The 12274-nt window shown below is 39.2% G+C and overlaps 1 protein-coding gene across 1 annotated transcript in view; it reads left to right on the top strand.

Moving 5' to 3' along the window:
* Positions 1 to 12274, top strand: part of SLC25A21 (solute carrier family 25 member 21) — a 510379-nt gene that overhangs the window by 304481 nt on the left and 193624 nt on the right. Inside the window, exon 2 of the mRNA XM_054448733.2 lies at positions 3988 to 4036. Within this exon, the coding sequence (XP_054304708.1) occupies positions 3988 to 4036 (49 nt within the window). The remainder of the gene's footprint in view (positions 1 to 3987; positions 4037 to 12274) is intronic.

The raw sequence follows: 12274 nt of genomic DNA, 5'->3' as shown, positions 1-12274 counted from the left end.
TTCTAGGTCTTATTTGTCTTGAGATCAGTGTGTCTTAAAATTGCAATTAGGATGGATTATTAAATGGAAGCTGATATTTCAGAGTCATCTTCTTTTCTATGTTAGATTTTTAATTTTATGAGAATAGAGAAATTATTAAAATTTGTGCTCACTAGCTCATCATTTAGTTTGTGCCTTCATAGTAGGTCGTAGTATTGTCAATAAGCACATGGTACCACTCAGTTTCTTGAGGTCACTTCTAGGCCTATGTGACATGATTAATCTGATTCTATTTATATGGTTATCTTCATAAATAATAATCAGGGTCTTACAGTCTTTAGCTGTCTGTGGAGGACAGCAAGCATCCATTCCCACTCTGAGTGAATCCAGATTTAACTCTAAACTCTGATTAAAGTCACAACTTCCATATAATTTCCAACATTTCTGTTCTCTCTGCCTGTAATGCATTTTTTCACTAACTTAAATTCTACAAATTACTTGTTTTGATTAAAAACAGTGAATAAATAATCACAGAGAGATCCTGGACCAAATATGTTATATTTCACCATTTAGGTCCCATTTTCCTTTTGGCCACGTCACAGTTTTGCAGGTAGTTTCATAGATGGCATTGACTCTCAGATCTAGAGGTGCATGGGACACCAAGACATCTATGCTATGATCAGAGAAGATGTTTTTACTGGTAAACTGTTTACCAGTGGAGAGAGGGCTGGGACATCAGTGCTGTTGTACTTGCAAGTGAATAACTGTGATTGGGAGCACTGCGGGGATTAAAGGCAGAAGATGATTAGATTATTGGGAGAGCACATTAGCAGAGGTCAATACCACTCCTCTGCTTACAACTCCTCGAAATGTCTTCAATAAACATGGAGTACATTGGTAATAAGAAAAAACAACCAAGAGCTATTAAAAAAAGAAAATCCTTCACTGGCTCCTCGTGGCCTATGGGATAAAGTGGAAGTGACTTAACATGAACTTGAGCCTCACCTGCACACTTCCAGCCTCATCTCTTGCCATACCCTGCCTTCAACCCTAGGCTGCTGTAATGTTCAAGTGCTTCTTGCCTCTTTTCTTCTTTTTTCTGTGCAATATCTTTTCTCTGTGCCTCATGCTCATGCTGCCCTCTCTCTGCCTTGAATCCCTTTCCCACCCCTCACCTGATCCCATGCTAGGTCAGGGGCCTGTCTCTGATGTGCTCCCATAAACTCTGAGCATCGCACCTCCTCCCATGCATTACTATTTGTTCTTATGTGTCTGTTTGTTCCCCTCACTAGACTCTATCCTCAATACCAGACACATAGAGGGCAACCAGTGCAAGTGTGTCGAGTGAATAAATGAATGTTTTGGTGCATACTAGGGGACCATCATAGGGGACTGAAAATAATTTTAAGTAATCACAAAATTATAATAATCTAATCTATTACCTGTTTACTACCAGAAATGCGCATTAGCACATAGAAAACTGAAACAATTTTGCAAATAGGTAAACAGATTTATATAAATGTGGTCTGATTCTCCAAGTCTTGCTGTAAGCTTTAATAAATTGTTGGTATTGTGGGTTCTTTTGGTAAACTTTTTGAGAAATGTACCAGCTAGCGCTATTTGGTGTGTGTTTTTTGCTTCTACTCTAATGTCAAGTCAGTGGGAGAAGCTTTGTGTACTTGCTTTGGTAAACTGATTCTGAGTATCTTATTTCCTTATGTGCATGAGGTGCATGGAAGTGCACTTAATGGATTTCTGCTACAGTGTGTGGTAAGGATGCTATTTTTAAAGTCTGAGTTCCCAGAGTAAATTTTTTAAATAGGATTAGGGTTTTATGTTATAACTAATATAATAAAGCTTAAATTAGAATTATAAATAATATATGTATATGTATGTGTATGTGTGTGTGTGTGTGTGTATATATATATATATATAAAATCCCATTATGAGGGCAAGACCCTCATGACCTCATTTCATATATATATATATATTTCATACATATATATATTTCATATATATATTTCATACATATATATTTCATATATATATTTCATACATATATATATTTCATACATATATATTTCATACATATATATTTCATACATATATATTTCATACATATATATTTCATACATATATATTTCATATATATATATTTCATACATATATATTTCATATATATATTTCATATATATATGAATCAGATTCAAAAACAGCAACAAACGTAGAATATTAAACCTCAAAGTTATTCTAGGCCATTTAATCTTTTGCTTTACAGATAAGGAACTGGTATCATCATGGGTAAATGATGATTCCATGAAGGCACCAGAACAAAAATTCTGGTCACCTGATTCTTAATTTGGGGGTAAATGTGAATTCTCAAGCAAGGAGAAGTATATGGAGACCTTACAGTTGGCAAGGAAGATTTGTGCTCATGCTACCTTGAGTAACAGTGCTTAATAATAAAGCTAAAACAGTACCTAGAGGCTTTGCTGTCGTGTCCAGCGATCCTGTGGCCTCAGCTCACCTGAGCCTGTCTCCTCCTGTCTCTAGGCAATGAGACTCCAATTGGGTCCTTGACTTGGGAAGCCTTTGGCACAAACATCATCCATATTGGATCTTATTAGTTGTAGCCAAAGTAAGACAGTTTTGGTCAATACATAGGACTTTGCAACCTAGAGCAGGCATATGCAGGGAAAACTTCCTAAGGCTTCTGCAGAGGCAAAGTTGGCCTTCAGTTAGGTACAGGCCCTTTGAGCTTTCTGGACCTGGTCAGTATGGGAAGGAAAAGACATTTGTGTGGATAAATATGGGATGGGGAAGATAAACTACAGCACGGCTAAATTCAAGTTGAGTTAGTTTATAAATGGAGGTAAATGCTCTGCCTATAAGAAACTACTCACAAATACTGTTGTATGGCCTTTGGGCAAACCAGTTGAACATTATCAACCTCAGTTTTCTTATCTTAAAGGAAAGATGATAATGATACTTACCTTGTCCACTCGTTGTGCATATCAGTGACCATGTATGTTAAATGACCATCCATATATAGGTAACTATTACTGTTATTACCTCTATAATACCATAACGATGACTACTATAATTATTTTTACAACTACTGGTACCTAATACTACTGTACTACTCCTATTGTTACATGCCAGTAGTTTGTATTATAATTGAGTAGTCTTCTCTGCTCAGTTGGACGATAGGAGAGAGAGTGTTACAATTTATTTGCAAGAAGTTATAGTTCTTTCATTGTGCAATGGTTAAGATCAGGGCTTTATGGGAATTAAAACTACTTCTTAGATGTAACATCTTAGACAAGTTATTTAACTTATATGCTTCAATTATCTCATTTGCAAAATGGGGATACTACATTCTATCACATAAAGTTCTTGTGAAGATTAAATGAGGTAATCTAAGTACTGCTTAGAACAATGCCTAGCACACAGTGATCTCCCAAGAAATATTCTCTATTAAGCTATTAATGTGTTGATATGTATTGTATTTTCATAACTACTTTGGGAGAGAAGAGGCATCATTATCTTTGTTTCATGGATACTGAAACTGATGTTTCTGATTTGCTATGTTTACTAACATACCAAAGCTGGGAGAGATTCAAAGAGCCTCCTGCTCTTCCTTCCTTCTTTTCTTTCCTCCCTTCCTTCCACATATCCTTATTATTGGGTTGGAATGGGAAGCCATAACTCCCATCCAGATGATTTGAATTAGCACATCTGATTATTTTTTAAATTTTCTTTCCCCTCCAGCCCTACCTCCCTGCCAGAGCACTTGTAAGAAAGTACTCGCTCACATATCTTGCTCCCATTGAAATAAAATCATATTATGCTTCTGTCTTTTGCCACTAGCCTATTACTATTAGCTGTCATATCCAAAGTCCCAAGTTCTTTATCTGAACCCTCATACTCGAGAAATCGACAGGATCAAGGAAATAATAACCAGTGTTTACATAAATGTTTATTGGACTTTTCTTTATCATCTTTCAGGTCTTGTAGAAATTTGCCTGATGCACCCCCTAGATGTGGTGAAAACCAGGTAAGGTTCTGCATGAACAAGTTTTATTGACTTTGGCTAATATCCAAATTAAGATCCGTCAGAGCACTAAATGCTAGGACTTGTCCCAGGCCGGTAGCTTCTCTCTATAATGGCAGTTATATTTGCTTCTAAAGAAAGTACTATTTGACAGATAAAATGTGAACAGTGAAAAGCATTTCTGGATGAAGGTCATCTGAAGTATCTAATATTTTACTGCCTTTGCATGACAACCATAAGGTATGATTTGTAGCTGTATTGGTAAATGAGGTAAATTTATCAAAATGATGTAAAAACTAAACTTTATCCAGTGGATTATGACAGCACATTTTCATTTGGCATTGCCTAACAAATCTCTATTTAATAGTCAGCATTTTGGTATGAGACTTCAAAATTTCAAGTAAGCTTTTTACATAGTGCTTAAAGAATTTATTCCTATTACTATTTGCCAATGCAAAATGCCATATTTTCAGGAAACTGCAGGGGCATAATATGGTCAATGCAAGCCAGGGCAATGTATTAAATCTATTTACCAAGAGGGAAAAAAAGAAAAATAACAAAACTTTGTGGGGTATAATATGATCTAGAGCATTTTTAAAAAGTTAAACCTGTGGCTGAATTACTGAACTTTCTATTTTTTCAAATTGGAAGCTCTTGGAGTCTAGTGAAAATTTCCATTTATTTGCACTATATGAAACCCAAAAGCACCATGCCTAGGTTGCAGCCTAACAGCCAACAATGCTATGCAAAAGTGGTGGTTAAAGAAACCATTACTGCCTCAATTAGGAAATATTTGATAATTCAGGCTGGTCATTGGATGGATGTGTTACTTACTCTACCTAAAAAGGCAGCAGAATCTTAGGCTGGTTGCTGAAAGCAAGAGAAGGTGACTGTAGCGTGCAAAAATAATATTACATTTCTAATAGAGGTAGGGAAGATGGGAATTTGGCCTCTGTCTTAGATGGAGCTGCTGTAACAAAATATTATAGACTGGGTGGCTTAAACAACAGACATTCATATTTACAGTTCTGGCGGCTAGGAATTCTAAGATTAAGGTCTTGGCTGATTCAGTTCTTGGTGAGGGCCCTCTTCCTAAGTGTAGAGGGTCTCCTCCTTGCTGTATACTTACATGACAGAGAGAGGAAGCTCTGTTGTCTCTTCCTCTTCTTATAAAGCCATTAATCCCATCATGGGGGCAAGACCCTCATGGCCTCATTTAAACCTAATCACCCCCCAAAGACCTCACCTCCAAATACCATCGCATTGTGGGTTAGGGCTTCAACATACACATTCTGGAGGGACACAAACATTCAGTTTGTAACAGCCTCAAATCACTAAACTCAAAGAGAAAGAAGAAAACCAGGGGCCCTGCGCAGTGGCTTATGCCTGTAATCCTAGCACTTTGGGAGGCAGAGGGAGGTGGATCATCTGAGTTCAGGAGTTTGAGACCAGCCTGGCTAATATGGTGAAACCCTGTCTCTACTAAAAATACAAAAATTAGCCGGGCATGGTGGCACACCCCTGTAATCCGAGCTACTCAGGAGGCTGAGGCAGAAGAATCACTTGAACCCGGGAGGTAGAGGTTGCAGTGAGCGGAGATCGCACCACTGTACTTCAGCTTGGGTGACAGAGCAAGACCCCATCTCAAGAAAAAATAAATAAATAAATAAATAAAAGAAAAAAGAAAAAGAAAACCACAAATTATATTCAAATGCAAGATATGCATACCCCTGGGCCATCTTTATTACAAGATTCTGAAACAGAAAGCAAAACTCCCTGGGATTTCCTTCTTAGATTCCGCGTTAACCTTCTTTGAGAAGCTAGATTATTGTTGCTAATGTCACTGAGAAAATAATCTTTTTCATTTGAGGGTAATTTCCTAACTTAGTAAACTGTTCCAATGAACATAGAGGAGAAATAAGAATGATTTAGTCAAGACACAATATTAGAATTATGGTCACTCATTCACTCAGTGTTTTATTCATCCATTCCACAGACGTGTATTGAGCATCTAGTGTGTGTGGGTTTCAGGATAGCTCTGCCCTCAGAGAGCTCACAGCCTCATTAGCTAACAGGTCTCACCACAATGAACTTCAAAAGCTGTATCATTTTGTTGTACTGGAATTGAATTGAAAACTTCTTGAAATGGATATAACAAGTTACTGGGGCTTTATATCTTCTTTGTTACATAGATATTTTAATTAAAATGGCATTCATTCATTAGAGTTAGTCACATGACTTTGCCTAACTTCAGCAGGGAGGAAGATACAGTCCTTCCAGGTGCTCTGAAGGAGAGGGGAACTGGATACTGGGTGGTATTTGCCCTGCATAATGAAAAGTATGTTGAATAAAGATTCACAATCATAGAGTAAACTGAAAGCCACAAATATGGGCAAGTGACACTGCAACAGAAGTAGAATATGCAAGATTGATAGGATTTATCACCCAGGCACTAACAGAGAGGTGACATCAAGTAGGCAGGAGCAGACTCACATGTGGGAACCTCTTCACCATCACATTATACAGGAGATGACTATGTTTCTAAACAGAAACAAATTCATACCCAGGGAATAGTATTGATCATTTTTAGAGTTTTAAAAATCCACTTTAAAGAGGAGTTTGGAAGTAAATTTTTAGAACCTGTTGTTATTCATTCAGCAAGAAAAAGATTAGGCACAAATAGAACCCCAAAACAAGACTTGACTCCAGAAAGTAGACACATTTATTTTGCCGTACTCCAGCACATGAGATATTGTGGAAAATGAGCCATATCCATATTTGGATTAATTCAGTATACTTCTCCTTAAGTAATAAAATCCAATTAAAAAAAATTGTGAAGTAAGGTTTAGGTTCATGTATCCCATGTCCCACTTTGACAATGCCTGCCACAACTTAGAATCCAGTACTCTTGGAATACTGTGTCATTTAAAAAGTGACCTGCTAAAATCACCAATGCTAAGTGGTTTCATGTATTATCTCTTACAGTTTATGGTTTATGTTATTTATTTTAATATTTATCAAAATAGTACATGTATGTTGTATCAAATTCAAATAATACTCCAAGCCTTGTGTCAATTAAGACAGGCTAGGTTATGTGGCTGTAACATCAACAAACTTTAAATCTCAGCAGATTACAAAAACAAAGATTTCATGTCTGATACAACTGGGTATGTTCATCTGTCCAGGCTGCTATAACAAAATATCATAAACTGGGTAACTTATAGACAACAGAAATTTATTTCTCACCATACTGGGGGCTGAGACATCTAAGCTCAAGGTGCTGGCAGGTTTGATGTCTGGTAAGGGCCTGTTTCCTGGTTCATAAGGGGTGCCTTCTTGCTGTGTCCTCACATGGTGAAAGAGCAAGGCATCACTCTAGGGTCTCTCTTATAAGGGCACGAATCCCATTCCTGAGGGCTCTACCCTCATGACCTCCTAAAGGCCCCACTCCTGATGCCATCACCTTGGGGGGTTGGATTTCACCGTATGGATTTGGGGCGGGGGTGGGGGCACAAACATTCAGACCATAGCCAGTGGACACTGCTCAGACTGAAAGAAGCTCTGTTTGAACACGTGCTTTCCCCATCCCTGTGGTAGGAAGAATAGAGCTGAACGGTCTCACCCTGGTGGTTAGAGCTTTGACCACACATGTCCTTTTCACCCAACCTATCATTAGGAACTAGCCACTTGACCACACCTAAACAACCAGAAGGAGAAGAAATATGATACTCCTACTGGCCTGAAGGAAGGGACATGGTGTCAGTGTGCCATAGGTATGTCTTTTCCAAGCCTTATAAGCATGAACATCGTTCCCCTACCGTGTCCTCTCCACCCACCAGTTCCCATTCCAGAGGCAAGGACCTTTTACTTTTAGCTGATTCCGTTGTAATTCACTTCAACATTTCTGAATATTATACTTATACTGGTTGTATTGAGTTGAACAGTGTCCCTGCCCCAATTCACATCCTTCCCAGAACCTCAGAAGGTGACTTTATTTGGAAGTAGGGTCTTTGCAGATGTAATTATTCAACTTAAGAGGTGGTCATATGGAATAGAGTATGCCCTAAGTCCACTATGACTGGTATTCTAAGAACAAGGAAAGAGACTCACAGAAAGAGACATGCTGTAAAGATGGCCAGATGCCATCTTCTCTGACGGCAGAGATTAGAATTCTGCAGCTACAAGACTGTGAATACCAAGGCCTGCTGACAATCCCCAGAAGCTCAGAGAGAGGTATGGACCAGATTCTCCTTCAGAGCCTTTAAGAGGAGCCAACACTGATGACACCTTGATTTTGGACTTCTGGACTTCTGAACTGTGAAAGAATAAATTTTTGTTGTTTTAAGCCACAGGGTTTGTGGTAATTTGTGATGCAGCCCTAGGAAACTAATACATCACTCTTTCTTAATTTGTCAGTTTTAAATGTTATTTATGACATCTAGAATTACACACTGTCCCCATTTCCTCTTCTTACATCTGTCCCATTATTGATCCATAATCAATTGTTTGCATTATTTTGACTACACAAACATTGTTCACTGCTGAACCAAGTAGTGCTCAAGGATTTATTTTTCTGGAGTTAATTATTGCCTCATATTTTCATTATTTAGTTCTCTATAAGGCTATTGTTAATTGCAATGTCTTCCTAAATGTTTCTTCAGGTTCCTTTTCCCTACTATTTCCACATTGTCAAACTCTTAGCAGATAATATGGTGGGGCTTGTTGAACATGGGATTTTGGAAATTACTTGGCTTTTTTGTTAGGTCCTCTCTCATCTCTCTTCCAGTATCAAGATTTAAATGTCTTTTCTGGGGATACTATTTCTCCAGTGAAGAATCTTTCAATCAAGATTGTGTGTGGGGGAGGGTCCCACTGTTAAGGATGAAAATATTATTGTCATCCTCTTGTTTCTGGTATGGGGCCACTCTCCTACCCTCCTGTGCCTAGTAGCTCCCAGTTTGAAGCTGTTCTTGCAGTCTCCAAAGAGTAAGCCTCAGGTCTTTAGTGTGAGGTGGGAGAGAAAACATACACGGACTTTCAAGCAGTGCTCTTGCTTCTAGTTACATATTCCCACTTTTCAAGTTATCTGGTACCTCCGAGGCCTGAGGCATCCCAGGGATATCCCAGGGTCTTTCCTGGCAATCCCTTCTTTAGGTACTTAGAGTGCCACCTTCTCTTCCCTGTTAAGGCAGTGACCATTCCTCCATCTATTTCCATCTTGCAAAAATGATTTGACATTGCACATTCACTGTTACTGCCTGCTCCATCCTCTTTGTCTATGTGGGTTTATGCTTATTGATAATTATTATTCTTTCGTGGCCTGTGTTAGTCATGGCCCAATCAGGAGAATACACCCACTCTGAGTATTTGAAACTACGCAAAGTCAATGCAAGGGATTCCAGAGGTAAGGACCTTTGACTTTTAGCTGATTCTGTTGTAATTCACTTTGATATTTCTAAATATTATACTTATATTGCTTTGTACTGAGTTGAATGGTGTCCCTGCCTCAATTCTGTCCAGATTGTAGAATTGCTAAGGAGCCAGCAAAGGACTGTGAGGCAACCTAGAGATTAGCAACAGCACCACCACCCCAGGCTGAAGGGACAAAGGGAGGAGGTGGTGCTGCCAGAGCCCAGGGCCTGGTAACCCTGCTGGAAGCTAGAATCATGGTAGGTCTCTCTAGTGGGAGATGGAGCCTTAGGACGCAGCCACTGCCTGCCTGAGGTAGAGAGGGATGGGAGAAGTCCTCTGCTTTCTCCCTTCTCTCCCTACCTTCAGAAACCCACTCACCAGTGCTCCTATTTGCTGAACCCAGGGAAGTCTGGGAAACCAGGCTTGCAGAGGTCAGCCCCTTCACATTACAGAGCAGAGCAGGACAAGGCTGGAGTGAGAAATTGATTTGAAGATAAGCAGAATGGAGACTGACATACTGTCATTTTTGAAGGGTTTGGAGAAAGCACTAAGAGAAACATGCATTTTCAGTTCAGCATGTTGAATTGCCAAGAGGCTTGCTTCAAACTCACTTTGTATTTTAAAAGATGGTTAGAAATTACCATTGATACATATTTTATGGCGAGATTCCAGACACTGTGGCACTTAATATAGGAAAAATGTTTATTCTGCTCAATGCAAATATGGCACCAGGGATAGACCTAATGTTAGCAGAGGCCAGCCGCATGACAAGTGATGTGTTATAAGGGTCCCCAGCTAATTTTAGCAGAGGATATTTGACTAAGAAGCTGTACATATGGCAGTTATGTAGAATCAAGGTCTCCTTTGAGAACCTCCCCAGAGACATCTGTATATATTGTTTTATAGTTCTGTTTATACACAAACAGAGCTGTGTGTACAATTGTGAGTGGACCCCTCATTAAGAACCTATGGCTACAAATGACCAAAGACCCCATTCACTTGTATAAATGGGAAGGCCAAAGGGTAGTTTCTGGCTTCATACTCTCCAGTGGTTCAAATAAAATAATCTTTAATTATATTTCTCTGATATACTCTTTCTCCCTCTCTCCCTCCTTTTCTCCAGCTATCCTTTTCTTATATAGGCTTCATTTTGGGGTAGCTTGTCTCATTTGGCACTAGATAGCCTTGGCAGCTTCAAGTTTGCATGGTCCTTGGTGTTTGTGTGTGTGTAAATAGCTTTGGCTCTACAGTTAGGCTGCCTGGGTTCAAATCCTGACTCCTCCACTCATTACTTGTGGGACCTCATTAAGTTATGTAACTCCTCTGTGCCTTAGTTTCCTCATATTTAAATAGGAGCAATAATGGTATCCACATTATTATGAAAAATAAATGAGCACACACACACACACACACACACACACACACACACGAAAGCATGGTGTTTAATCCTGGGTTAGCAAAAATGGGGGGAATACAAAGACAAATGGAGTCTACAGGGTAGTGAAGAAACCTGAGCGAGGATACAAGTGTGGGAGGGGGAAGTGTTTACTATGCAGTAAAGCAGTTACAAGTTTCTAAGCTACAAGACTTATGTGTTATGTAAGCACTACATTCAAATCCTTCCTCAGCAAGGTGTTTGCAAGTAGAGCATCCTTCTGGGCAGAAGAGCCTTGGTTTAGTGTCTGTGTTCCTGCTGGCCTCGTGCCACACATCATTTTGGGGCTGTGTGCTGACATTATTCAGTATCCTCTAGAGCTAGCACCATGCCTGGCCTTCAGGAGGTGCCCAGTGAATGCTGTTGAAGAGATGAGTATTTGGTAATAATCAAAATAGTAACCTCAATAGTTCTATAGCCAAACTGAAATGTCTATGAAGTGAATAATAGGTAGTCTTCATTGTGTCGTCTTCATTGAAAAAGGGAAGATTTCATGAAAAAGGTGGGAATTTAGAATCTGTTAAGATGAAAAGGGAGACATTACTTGACAGGATGGTGAGCAAAAGATTACAAGCCTGTGGTGGAGTTTCAGGGACTGGATTGGGAAAGAACTAGGTAATGTAAGAAGGTTCCCATTAGCTGTGCCTCGAGCAGAGGTGGGTGGACTAAGTGGAGAGAGGGATCGAGGGTGCTGAGGGAGCGTGTGGAACAAGCTTTGAGATGGGAAGTGAAACCCCAGACTCCGTCTAGAGCAGCTCTGGCTAATTGAAACAAAATGCACCACACACATGTAATCTTAAGGTTTCTAAGGACCACATTTAAGGAAGTAAAAATGAAACAGGTAAAATTAATTCTAATAATAAATCCTATTTAACCTCATAGGTTCAAAACATTACCATAGCAACATGTTAATCAACATAAAAACTATGAATATTTTCCATTCTTTTGTTTTTCATACAAAGTCTTTGAAATCTGGTGCCGATTTTACACTTTGAGCACATCTCAATATTGACTAATAAGCCACATTTCAAATGCTTCATAGCCACTTGGGGCTAGAGGTCCCTGGATTAGACAGCACAAGCCTAGAATGCAATGTGAAAAGGAAGGTCTTTACAGAGAAGGACAGAGTCCAGTGGTTCTTTCCTAAGAAGAATACTCTTGCTTGGAATGAGTTGGTGGTTGCAAATAAGCAAGGTCCTAGGTGGGGGGAATTTTGCTACATGGGCATTTCAAGGTTTGTACCTGTGTGGAGAAAGTGGCATTCAAAAGCCCCAAGGATTTATGGAAGTCACAATCTGAGAGAGTTGTAGCTTATATCCCTTTCATATTTTTAATCCCAGGAAAGGAAATGGCCCATTGTGCTTCAGGAAGAAAGAATTACTGAGGTGTTTGTT

The sequence above is a fragment of the Pongo pygmaeus genome, chromosome 15, assembly GCF_028885625.2.
Source record: "Pongo pygmaeus isolate AG05252 chromosome 15, NHGRI_mPonPyg2-v2.0_pri, whole genome shotgun sequence".
Taxonomy (NCBI): Eukaryota; Metazoa; Chordata; class Mammalia; order Primates; family Hominidae; genus Pongo; species Pongo pygmaeus.
The sequence above is the reverse complement of the archived record's forward strand: the minus strand, read 5'-3'. Positions and strand labels throughout refer to the sequence as shown.